Source organism: Acanthopagrus latus, chromosome 17, assembly GCF_904848185.1.
Source record: "Acanthopagrus latus isolate v.2019 chromosome 17, fAcaLat1.1, whole genome shotgun sequence".
Classification (NCBI taxonomy): domain Eukaryota; kingdom Metazoa; phylum Chordata; class Actinopteri; order Spariformes; family Sparidae; genus Acanthopagrus; species Acanthopagrus latus.
Genome location: NC_051055.1, coordinates 6,802,258 through 6,814,566, shown reverse-complemented (window position 1 = coordinate 6,814,566; position 12,309 = coordinate 6,802,258). Strand labels below are relative to the sequence as shown.

Below are 12,309 nucleotides of genomic sequence, written 5' to 3'. Positions count from 1 at the left end.
TAAATGTAGGAGAAAAGTGGCTTATGAATAATTAATTCTCAACAAAAGAATAAATGCATTAATGCACAGTTAGTTCCTCTAGGTTTTTCATCCACTTCCTGCCTGGGTACCTTTCTGACAGTTGAACAATGATAAAATGATTGATTGCTAATTTTGAAATATGGGGCTTCTGACTGTAACCATACTTGGAAACATTCATCTTAACAAATTATTTTCACCTTATTTCCGACGTAATTGTGCTTATTTAATTTTACTTCTCTTCATTCTTGTTAAAAAAGGACTATTCTATTTTATCAACACCTGTTCCCAGGATTGCAGAGAATGTTTGAAAGAAAGAGTAAAAAGTATAATGATAAAAAAAAATGTAATGATAAGATTTTTAAGAACACAGTCCTTAATAAGTGTGTATTTTAATGTTTTGTAAGTGGCATTAGATGTTTTTCACCTAAAGGAAATGATGGTGAGATAGATTAATGGACACCTTTCACTGAGGTTACTAAATTCAGACATGCTGTTGTGGTCCCTACATCCCTTCATGTCCATTGTACTGTACACACAGATACAATCTGTGAAACTCTGAATCATTTATCAGTGCACTACTCTCAGTAGACTGTCTGGTTCCTCATCTCTCTCTCCTTGCACACACACACGCGCGCACACACACACATACACTATGGTGCGCACCTACACATTGCAAATGATGACAATTTAAGCACCTTCATCATCAAATAATCAGCTGCCATCAAAATGAAAATGAAATATTGGCGCCTAAAAAGTCAAATAGCAGATACAACTTTTTCTGTGTTAAGACTGTGCAACCTTGTAAATCAAATGACATAATGAAAACAGGATTTTAACTGTATGATATTTCTAATGTGAATTTCTTTTTTCTCTGTGTCTTAAGAAGTATATTTTTCTTTGCACCTATTTCCTGTAAAATCTAGAGGTATCATGCTAATGCAGAACATGCTCAAAAGAGAACATTCACACCATTTGTCAGCCATGTTATAGAGCCCATAGAGTCTTTTGCAGTGAGAAGAGGGAGTGGTGCTGCATCCTACTGCTTGGTCCTATTTCTCTCTATCTCTTTCTGTGTATGTGTGTGTGACAGAGACAGAGCAGGCTCTCATCAGGTTTTGACAGCGACTGAAGCCTATGCAGTGCAGGGCAAAGTAAAGTGAAGCTGACTACAGACTGGAGACTTCAGCCTCAGCAGAGTTGCACTGAGATGTGTGATGAAGTCCTTTGAGGCTCATGTCTGACTGATACCTCACACTTTGACCTGCGGAGAGGCAGACACACTATATGCTCACTGGAAATTGAATTAAGTAGTATCAGCATGCATACACAGACGTAACTTGATTTTGATCAGACTTAGAAATAAACCAAGATGTATCGTGTATTTTAAAAGACATCCAGTTCAAAGATAACCACCCACTAAATCCCCCTGGTTTGTTGTCCTCTTATATCTACAGGAAACGAAGCCCATCTGCATCCAGGGATCCAAACCAAAAATACGACCAAAGGGAGGGGGGCAACCACTCACAGTATGCCCCGACGGACGGCGGCATGCCCAGATCACCGTCTGACTATGGAGATGGGGACCCTCGGCGGGCTCCGCGGGGCCCACACATGTACCCAGATGTGGATGCGGCACGGATGGGCTATCGGGACCGGCGGGGTCCCGGACGCTGGCACTCCCAGGAATACCCGCTTGACCAGGAGCTAGATGGACCACCCAGTGAGTATGATCTCCAGCGGCAACGGCAGGAGGAGTTCCAGGCGCGCTATCGCAGCGACCCCAACCTGGCACGCTATCCTGTTAAGCCGCAGCCCTACGAGGAGCAGATGAGGATGCATGCTGAGGTAGGACGCCTGAGGCACGAGCGCCGCCATAGTGATGTCTCGCTGGCCTACACAGAGCAGGATGACCCCGGCCCAATCCGGCTGTCTCGTCAGCATCTCACCGAGCGCCGGCCGCCAATGGTGGGACAGCGCTCCTATTCTGTTGACCGTTCCTCCCCTGGGCCAATGGGTCCTGGCATTGGAGGCCATAGAACCAACCACAGCCCACCAACACCACACCGTAGCCCTGTGCTGGGCGACCGATCTGGGGACCTGCGGAGAGGTGACTTGGGTGGAGGAGGAGATCCCATGAGGAGGCAGCAGCACCACTTGGACCCCAGTTCGGCTGTCCGGAAGACCAAGAGGGAGAAGATGGAGAGCATGTTGAGGAACGACTCTCTCAGCTCAGACCAGTCTGAGTCAGTGCGCCCGCCACCCCCCAAGCCCCACAAAACCAAAAAGGGAGGAAAGATGCGGCAGGTGTCACTGAGCAGCTCGGAGGAGGAGCTGGCCACCACACCGGAGTACACCAGCTGTGAGGATGTGGAGATAGAGAGTGAGTCAGTCAGTGAGAAAGGTAGGAGCAACACACGCTAACAACCTCAATCAGTGTTCTCTCTTCCTGCTCCAGTCTCTGTTTATAGATGGCTTAATTTAAAATTGCTCTACACAAGTACACATTTCTTAGATGTATTTTATGCAATTACAAAACCATCCTTTTCTATGATTGCTGACATAATGTTGTTAAGAAAGACAGATTCCATTAACTGGAATTTATTATTGTTATTGTATAACTTGTTTATTGTGTGCAGCTGTTAACTCAAACATAATCCCCAGTCTACAGTCTCTACATGTCAGTTTCTGTGTTTCTGTGTGTATGTGTATGTGTAGGGCTCATTTTTTCAAGATAAATAACAACTTTTAGACAACATCTCAAAGACTGTTACAAACATCAATACTACAAAATCTGATTTTCATTTAATCCCACCATTTTTAGAACAATTCACTAAAAACTGGAAAAAATGAGTCTTGCAGGTGAGCAAAGCATTATTTTTTATGTGTCAGTGGATCTTTTCTCACAGGTCTGGTGCCTTTGAGGAGGAGGCTTGTGTGCTCATAAGCCTGTTAGATATGTTTCTGTGTGGATGGGTGTTTATGTGGATGGCTGCGATTTTAACAAATGTAAAACTACTGCTCTCAAGCTCTTCAACTTTTGGGGTCATCAATTGGCCAGATTCTACCCTAGCTGCTTCACATGATCAGTCTGTTAGTGTCTGACAGTGTTATATAAGGTTTGGGTTGTGGGTGTCTGGTGAAACTAGGTGAGCTGAGTTAATAACAATTTCAGTTTATTTTATTGAGTAGTAGTTTTATATCATTGCTGCTACATACAAATGGATGTTACTTACAAAAAGAAAAAGAGAAGAGGGTGATTATATGTTTTCCTGTTGTATACTCTACCTCCTCTGTCAGCCTTGACTTCTTGACTTCATACTCACTCTGGATACAGTGGACATTACAAAGTGGTAACAGGATTTATGTTAAGTCCATTGGGGCAGGAAGCAGGAAACTGATGGTTGTGGGTGGTGGTTGGGTGTGAATGATAAAAAAAGACATGTCTCTGCTCTGGGTATATTGATCCATACACACCGCTGTAGTTTTAGCATTATTCAATTCATTTTCTACTGTTGATTTTTTTTGAATAGCACAACAAGTTTTATTTCAACTGTCAGTACCCAAAGACTGTTCTAACATTAAAATAGTATTGTGAGTTTAGTCTTCACACAGTGGGTCAATTTTACTTCAGTGAACCTATTGGAAGTAGCATGTAAGGTGTTGGCTCAGCTTGGCCTGTCCTGGTGTTTAACTACAACAGGAAAATAGAAATGGACATCGGATCACTTATGGCAAATGTCCTACGCGCTTGGAGACACAAGCACACTTGTCCAAGTCTATAAACATGCACTGGCTAGCAAACAGCCGGAGTGACTGAATTAAATGCCACTTTGCATAGGATCAACATCAAAAGCAATTGTTTAGGCTGTTAGCTTCTTTACTGCTCCACCTGGTTGACAGTTGTCGTAATTGCAAATTGATTTTGTTGTCAAACCTGTAATTATAGAGGCCTTTCCCTTAGAAATGTTAAAGGAACTAAACACAAAGAAAGGAGGAGGCTCAGTTGACAGATGGACGAATAAAAGATATAGGAAGGAGAATAGTGCAGCAACACAATTTGCTTTTGAAGCAGTAGACCAAAGCGCTTGCCACATGCTCAAAATGTTTAAACTAGAGGAGGGGGGTGGAATTTAGTTGGTCTGTTCTGTTATGTAACCTTTCTCCTCTCTAAAGGAAGCAGCCCAGTGCTGGTGCTACATTATTGATGTGGGAGTTTCCAGGTTTCCAGGTAGCCATGGAACAAAAATAGGGTGAGAAGCTGGCTGTTTTTAGGGTCAGAGTTTGTGTTGTTTCTGTCTGCCTCTGTCTAACTCCTCCACAAGTCAACCTGTGTAGGAGAGAGTAGAAAAACAAAGGATACATTTGAACTGTTGACCTGAATAAGTATAACTTTCCTACAGCTAGCTATATAACATCCTGGGACAGATGATTATGAGGAGCTATCTTTGGTCTTAATGTAGGTATAATTGGCAGTTTCATTAATTTATGACATAATTAAGGCTGCTGTGATACAGTGCATGCAAGAAGTCTGAGAAATGGTTCAGTCTGCACTTTTGGCTGTGAGTAGAGTTTACAAATGGAACAAATTTAGTGTGACCATGACATTGGCATAGATAGATTAAAGCTGAAACAGGCTGCAGAGGTGAATTTTATGCTCCCTCCAAAGACAGCAGTCATGATTCACATCCACCTTTCTGTAAAAAGAGCTGAAGCCAATCCTGGAAAGGAATCTCCCGGCATCTATTATACCATGCAAACTAAGCAGTGGTTGATTAGCTACCATACAGAGCACTTTGCCTCATCAGAAATAGAAAGAAGCAGGAAGAAAAAAGTATGCGCAGTTAAGCAAAGAGCATCAACTGTTATTGCATTGTGAAGCAAGAGTGGGAGAGAGACAAAAAACAGGCCAGGAAGCACCTTTTGGCCATATGTGGTCTGTCAGCATCTTGGGGTTTGTGAATTCAGCTTGACTAGGCTGGGAGATGGGTGTGTAACAGCAGGCCAAGCAGGGTGCATGTCATGCTCTCAAATCTCTGATAACCTGAGGGGGCTGCTGAGGAAGGAGGTGGGCTTCATGGGATGAGGAGGAGGGGAGAGTTGGGGGAGGAGAAGACTGGAAGAGAGAGGGTGTGCCAGCTGTAATGGGCCTGACTTAAAGCTGGAGACTGATTTATCGTGATGGTCCTCTCCCTGTGTTTTCTTCTTTATTGATTCTCCTGACATGCAGTCTCATAATAGTGCCGAATGGACAGAAACGGAGAGGCTGGCTGGCTACAGTAGAGAGGTGGACATTGTGTAGGGACAGCCTAAGTTACATCCTCAGTAAAGGCGTCTCAGATCTGTTTTTGATCCTCCGTAAGTCTGTTTGGTTTTCAGTCTGTGCTCTCAAGCTGGATATTCCAAAAATATTCTATCAATTTTAAGTTTTATATCTTTATGGGATATGTGTTTTTTGCTGAATAAGATAAGTTAGTTTAGCATTTTGTTTTACAATTTAAGTTCCTGTTTTAAGATCTGCTTCCACGAAGGCTTTAACATGTCAGTGTATCACCTTCTGAGCTCGGCGACTATGTTTAAACATACACAGTGTTTCACCCCTGCCTCTTTTCTGCTCTCACCCCTTGAATTGTAGTAAAAACAGCATCAATAATTAATGATCCAATTAATAGTTTACACTGGTTTTTATTGAGCTGTCAAAGTGATGGAGAGCCTGCTGGTGGTGAACTCCGCCACTGCCTGCGCTCTGCCTTTGCCCTGAATCAGCACATTGTGTGGCTTCAGAGCCAGGGCGAAACGGCAGGGCTGGGCGCAGACTGCTGATGCTCACAATTTATTGCCGTGATGAGTTTCCTGCTCCCTGAAAAACCACACAGTGCCTCGCTGGGGATCAGTGCCCAATTGTGGCTTGCCACTGGTAATAAAGCTTCGGGGAAAGAAAGGGGAAAGGCTTTACGTAGCTCCATGCAGGCGCCCACTCCAGTTCTTTTTGACAGACACTGAGGGTGGGATAGGGAGGGGCTGGAAGAGTGTGATGTGAGGTAGAAAAGACAGAGGTGGAAGTGAAACTGTGACTGATACAACCTTGAGAATAGCCATGTATAGGATCTAAGTTTACTCCATCTAGCTCCAAAATAGACAAAAAAGGGCAAACCTCTCTCTGCCTCAACATAAAGGGGTTTACATGATATGTTTCTTCTTCCCCCTAATCATAAATGCAGGCCTTAAGCTGTTTGGACTATCATGGCCACATTAGGCAAGCGACCTGTTCAAGGAGAGTGTCTACCACACTGAGCTGGGCTCTGGTGTTTATGCTGCCAACAGAATAGCAGCTGGGAGGCAAAGAGGGTAATGACTGTTGTCAGCTGTTGGTTAGAGGGCCGCAGAGGGCACAGCCTGTCTGGGGACATCCATAATGTTTTATCACAGTGCATAACTGTGTACAGTACGCAGTTTTAGCACTTCCCTAGACTGATGGATGCATAGATACAGGAGAGAGAGAGAGCGACGGAGAGGGAAGGAGGAAAGTTTGTTGGTTTGGGTCAAACTGACCTTGCAACTTGGTCACAACTCTGAAGATAAAAGAAATTTTAAGTGTGGAGTGTTGTCTAAGAACTTTTCACTAGTATGGATATTGGTATTAATATTAATGAGCATTGTGTTGAAACACAATAAAAATAACAAAGGACATGGCTGCTGAAGGTGGGTCATTTCAAAGAAAATGCAACAGTTCATCATGTGCATTGTAAAACGTATAAATTTGCTTAATCAGTGCAAATAGAAATACACCAATTCAAAAACTGACACAAAACATGACATAAAGGGTGGTTACAGTTTACGAGTTTGTTTTCACAGTTTTGGCTGTCCTTCCTATTACAAGTAATATATTGCACTTACCAAATTGATTAATGTTATCTAGGAACAAATGGAGATCAGATGGGATAAGACACATGAGCTCTCAGACGATCTGGTTTAAAACAAACCCTGATGATAGCCAACACGTGAGAGCAGAGGTCCATTGTTCAAGGTTGCTGATTCAATCCCTGGCTCATCTTGTCCACATGTCAAAGTGCCCTTGAGCAATAAACTGGTCCCAGGCCTGTGCAATGTATGACTAAGGCATGCTTACCTTTTAACCTCCAATGAAGTTGTAACAGATACATGACTAATCTTTGTCATTTGGTAAACAAGATCCTGTGTTACTGAAGCAGTTGCTCACAGTGAGTGATGGACAAAGTTATAAAATTAGGATTCAGGTTATAATAAAACTGAATTATGGTGTTAGAGGACATCTTAGAGGAAGATGTGGCTAGATTTATTCACAGTGGCACTATCTTTACACGTCTTCCATGCAGCTTGGTTTTTCTATATTTGAAATCACTTTCACTTTACCTTTGTATGCTCCAACCCCCATCCCCTCCCCCTCTATATTCACTACATATAGAAGCATATGTGGTCTATTTTTATGCCTTTCCATCATAGTTCCCTGATTTTCCTGAGATTGAGTCCTCAGCGAGATAATGCCTGAAGGAGGCCTGTCCATGGATCCATTCTCTACAGCTCTTTGCTTGGGAAGTGAAGTGTGGGAAATGTGATGTATATGGCCTCAGGGTTGCACAAGCTCAGTGTTTTCAGATGACCTTCCCATTGCCTGCGGCCCTAAGGTTCACTCTGCCTACATACATGCATGCAGGCACACAAGTACATATTTCAACAACAGCACGTGTAGTGTGGGGGACCAGAGTCTGCTGAATGCCTGTAATCCAAACCTTTGAAATGACCATACACCACATCTGTTGAATGCATTTAGTGCCAATAACACAATTTCTTAATTTATCACTTCATCTCTAAATTGTAAAATGACTTGGCAGTATAAGTAAATGATGTTTGAATTGCCCTTTCATCATGGGATGTTTGATGCACAGGCATGCTACCCACTAAGGTGCCAGTACAAAGAAATAATCAGAATTAGACAGCAGTATCTCTCTGACAACCGAAATGATTTCTCATTATCTTTGGACAGCCTGAGTCTTAAGTCCTCCTTACCTCCAAACTACTGTCCAATGGGACTCTTAGCACCACCTTTGGATCCAATAGTCTTTTCACTATAATTCTAATTAGCTTGGATTTTTAAGCCTCTTAATCAAATTGAAAGTGCTCTCCATCTCTCTACTCTGTGCATTCACATGGGAAAAGAGAGCAAACTCTGTAGAATGACATAGATGGTTTTGCATTTGCATGAATAGCTTAGCTTTCCACCAGATCAGGTACTCACAGGGAGCTGATATTTGTTTTGACAGAAGCATCGAACTAACAGACACCAGTTCTAACTCTTCAGATGGATTAATGAGCAGATAAAAAAGAAACCTCCATGCTGTAATATCATCATAGCTATTTGGCCAGCCTGTATTCCTGAAGGCTGTGTCCACTGGTGTTACAGAAGTTGTAATCAGAGCCTCATCTTTAAAAGCTCTCCCTGGTGCACTTTAGATTGAGGTCAGTTAAGGCTGTGTGGCACGGAAATCTGAATCCCCAGTACACACATCAGAGATCTGCCTTGCTCCCTTCAGGTGCGGCTACTCTAGGATAAGATAGCAGCATGCTAACTTTGTTTGAACAAAATGTGAGTTGTCTGCTGTTTTGAACTATGGCAGGGTCCCAGCAAAGGGTCTTTCAAGATATTCTCTGGAAATGGTGGTATGTTTCAATGGAGCAAATAATAGTCTTGTAAGTCTCTTCTAATGCTCTTCTCTGATCATGCCTGCATAATATAAACCTACACCTTTGACCCAAGATTTGGAAAAACATTGAAGTTGCATGACCATTAGGATCCCAGCTTTTGTGGTTAGCCACCTGAATCTTGGTGAGTATTTTAGTAAGCTGATGACTGCCTGAACCAGGGGCCTCAATCTGAAATTAGCTGGGGGCCACTACTGGCATTGCCATCTTGTAGGGGTGCAATGTCAGTGTTCAAGTACTACAAGATATCACAACATTTCTGAAAAGTTTTTTATGTTTTATTATTATGTTATGTTTTTTATTTACATTATTAACATAATTATGCAAACATGCAAAAATCACTTTATGTACATTTTACATTGCAGTTTACATATTTCTTTTGACGTGATTTGTTTTTTAACAGTAAGTGCAAATCTTTATCACTCTTGTCATCTTTAGACACACAGAAATGCAACCATACAAACAAACATACAAAGAAGCTGAATCTGACGCACAAGAATATTCATGTTGTGAAGTTGATTTCATGTCTTTGTCAGTGTTTGACCAGGACAGAAGGTAACTGTGTAAGGATTTGTTGTTGTTTGTTTTGGAAGTCTTGCAGGAAAGATAAGGAAAAGAGGAGGAAAACATTCTGTGTATGGTCAATAATGTAGCAACTGAGAGTGCTCTGCCTCAGAATGCAGGCTTGTGTCCTCTCCTTGCTGGACATGGCTGAAGTGGCCAAATCCTTATCAATCCTTTCTGTAGCTATTACCTTAGCTGCATCTTTTTTTTCTTCACAGGGATGTTAGTTTGCACAAGAAGATCACCTTTTGAGTTTGAGCAGTATGTTGTGTGAGCGGGTGTGTTTGTGTGTGTATGAATGAATGGATGTTTGGATGTCTTGGTTAGTGCCGTATGTGTATTATGTGTGTGCGTGTTATTGTCTGTAATGTACTTTGTGGTTTGTGGTGTCCTCACTGGTCCCTCTCGCTGTCCTCTCTCGTGTATGTATGCCCTTTTCCCCCACCTTACAGGAGATTTGGATGGCCATTGGTGGGACCATGCATCTTGGCATAGCAGCGAGGCCTCCCCAATGTCTTTGGTGAGACATGTGGAGCCCTGCCTTGACCCCCCGCTCCCCTCCCTCCTGCCCCTTGACCCCCCATCTCTCTTTCCTTCTCTGTCTCTCTCCTCCCCCCATCCCCCCTTCTCCCAGAGTCTTTTGTCATTTCATGTTTCCTTAGTTTTATTTACACCTTTGCATGTTGTTTTTCTGTTTTTCTTTCTGTTTTTATCCCACACCTGTAGGGGACAGTCAAAGGGGAAAAAGAAAAACTATTGAGCAGACATTTATGTCCGAGCCGACACACACCTTATCTGAGAGGCAAAAGAAAATGGTGCGCTTTGGGGGACACTCATTTGAAGAGGACTTGGCATGGTGTGAACCGCAGGTTAAAGACTCGGGAGTTGATACGTGCAGTAGCACTACCCTAAACGAGGAGCATAGCCATAGTGAGAAGGTACTGAGACAATCTAGCCTGCATTTTGTTATTATTATTTATGACCTACCCATCCAGTCTTTGTTTGCTCTATGTCACTAAGTGTAAATAGGTGAGATGTTTGTTTTTTGGATTTTATTTGACGTTGTATAAATTGATTTCTCTTGCGATTTCGTTCCTTTTTGTTTTTCGGTTACTTTTGGCTCCACCATGCTTGGTGTTGCCGAAAAAGTCTTTTGGGGGCACCCTCTTTGCTTGCTATTTGTACTTGCTGTTTTGCTCCCCAGACTGAAGCTACACATCTTACAGTAGTTGTAAAAGAAGAGCATTGACACACAACCTCTTTGTTTGTCATGGCACACAGGAATGTGGGTCTCTCCTAGTTGCATGCTCGTTCTCCTTCGTATGTTGTGTTCTTGCTCTGCAGCGGTCCTGTTTAGTGCAGTTGAAACACCAGGCCTGTCCCTCTCACTCTGCTGCCCTACCCCACAGCACCCAATCCAGACAGAACCCGCCCCCTGCCCAACTTTCCACTCACTTCTATAGCTAAACCTAAATGATTGTAAGCACACAAAACAGGGAAGACTGGATTTGTTTTGCACAAAAATTAGAACATTTGTTTTTCTTTTTTCCCTTCCACTGCGCGCCTGTGATTTCACCCTATCTGTGTCTCATGGCTGTAATATGTGCCATCTGTATTTCATCCTTTCTAATATTTAAACTGGCACCTCATGGTCCACCTCATGTTCTTGTATATTGACCTTTTTCCCCCTTTCGCTGTCTGCTTTCCCCTCACTATACTCCACTTGATGGTGCTTGTATGTTTGTGTGTATTGAAGCACCGGAGTGAGACTTTGGTCTTCCTGCTCCCAGTCTGAAGAGCTGGTTTGAGGTGGAGTGTTGGGGTTGCTTGCTTTACTCTGCATGGGGCGCTGCATGAAGCTCACTCCACCCTCACACTAGCAGGTTCATACAAGCTCTGAAAGTAACACTTATCACTGCAGTGTAAGGTGACAATTTCATTCAAGATATTGACATGATAACCTTAGGAATTCAACAATTGAGCATCTTGCTTTCTAAAAATTTGGTCTCGATAAGTCAATGGAGTTTGTGTGAACTTTCTACCCTGAGTAAATAAATACTTTCCCCATGCCCCCTTTTCACTATGGACAATTTTCTGCTTTGGTCTAAAGTAATCAAATTCGAGTGGATGAGTTGTTAAACAAAAGGTGTGTTGTTGCTCTGACCTTGTAGCACCCGGTGACGTGGCAGCCGTCCAAAGATGGGGATCGCCTAATAGGGCGTATTTTGCTCAACAAGCGCATGAAAGATGGAAGTGTGCCTCGAGACTCAGGAGCCCTTCTTGGTCTAAAGGTGAGTTTATAATGATTCCTGTCGGATGGTGTCTGATGCTAGCATACATGGAAACACTGAATGTAAATGCTGCAAAATGTGATGCTGCACGTTAAGCTTTCTAATGCACCATCACTTATCTTCCAATATAATGGGTCAGATCTGCACATTAAGCATGCGTGACATCATAATCTTACTCTTGAATTCTAGGGGCAGGTACAGGTGATTATCAGGAGTAAATCAGTCAGCATACAGTACAATACATTTCAGCTGTGAATTCTACTGTTTTGTGGCCTCTTATTTGTCTAAGGCTCACTGTTTTTCTCACTGGCTTCCAATTATTGATCATAGTGCTACTCAGTATTCATAAGACTTGATTATGTTCCTGATGAATATTAATGGCCAGCATTTGATATTGAGCTGTATGATAATCTGAAACCACTCACATTTAAGTACTTTAATGAACTGCATTCAGGAACTCAAAGGTAACAAGTCAGTCCCGAACTTCAGTAAATGTTTTCATTGGCCACTTTTGACAGTAAGAATATCATACAGTATAATGCTATGGTCCACTTTGTACTGTTTATGAATCAAATAGTACTGTCTCGATCCCTTAATGTTAACATTCTATTGTTGCTGTATGTATTTTTCCTATGCTTTCAGTGCTGTATATGTTACCTCTATAGGTCATATTTTTTCTTTACGTGATTTAAACCTT

At 42.5% G+C, this 12,309-nt stretch overlaps 1 protein-coding gene across 49 annotated transcripts in view; it reads left to right on the top strand.

Moving 5' to 3' along the window:
- The window catches only part of rims2a (regulating synaptic membrane exocytosis 2a), a 156,239-nt gene that overhangs the window by 80,255 nt on the left and 63,675 nt on the right, over positions 1-12,309 (top strand). For 37 of the 49 annotated variants that reach the window (XM_037074168.1, XM_037074169.1, XM_037074171.1 and 34 more), the window contains 3 exons: positions 1,476-2,422; positions 10,048-10,259; positions 11,493-11,612. In XM_037074168.1, the coding sequence (XP_036930063.1) occupies positions 1,476-2,422; positions 10,048-10,259; positions 11,493-11,612 (1,279 nt within the window). Of the gene's footprint in view, positions 1-1,475; positions 2,423-9,773; positions 9,842-10,047; positions 10,260-11,492; positions 11,613-12,309 lie in introns of all 49 variants that reach the window. The other 12 variants (XM_037074153.1, XM_037074183.1, XM_037074162.1 and 9 more) reach the window with 1 other exon arrangement.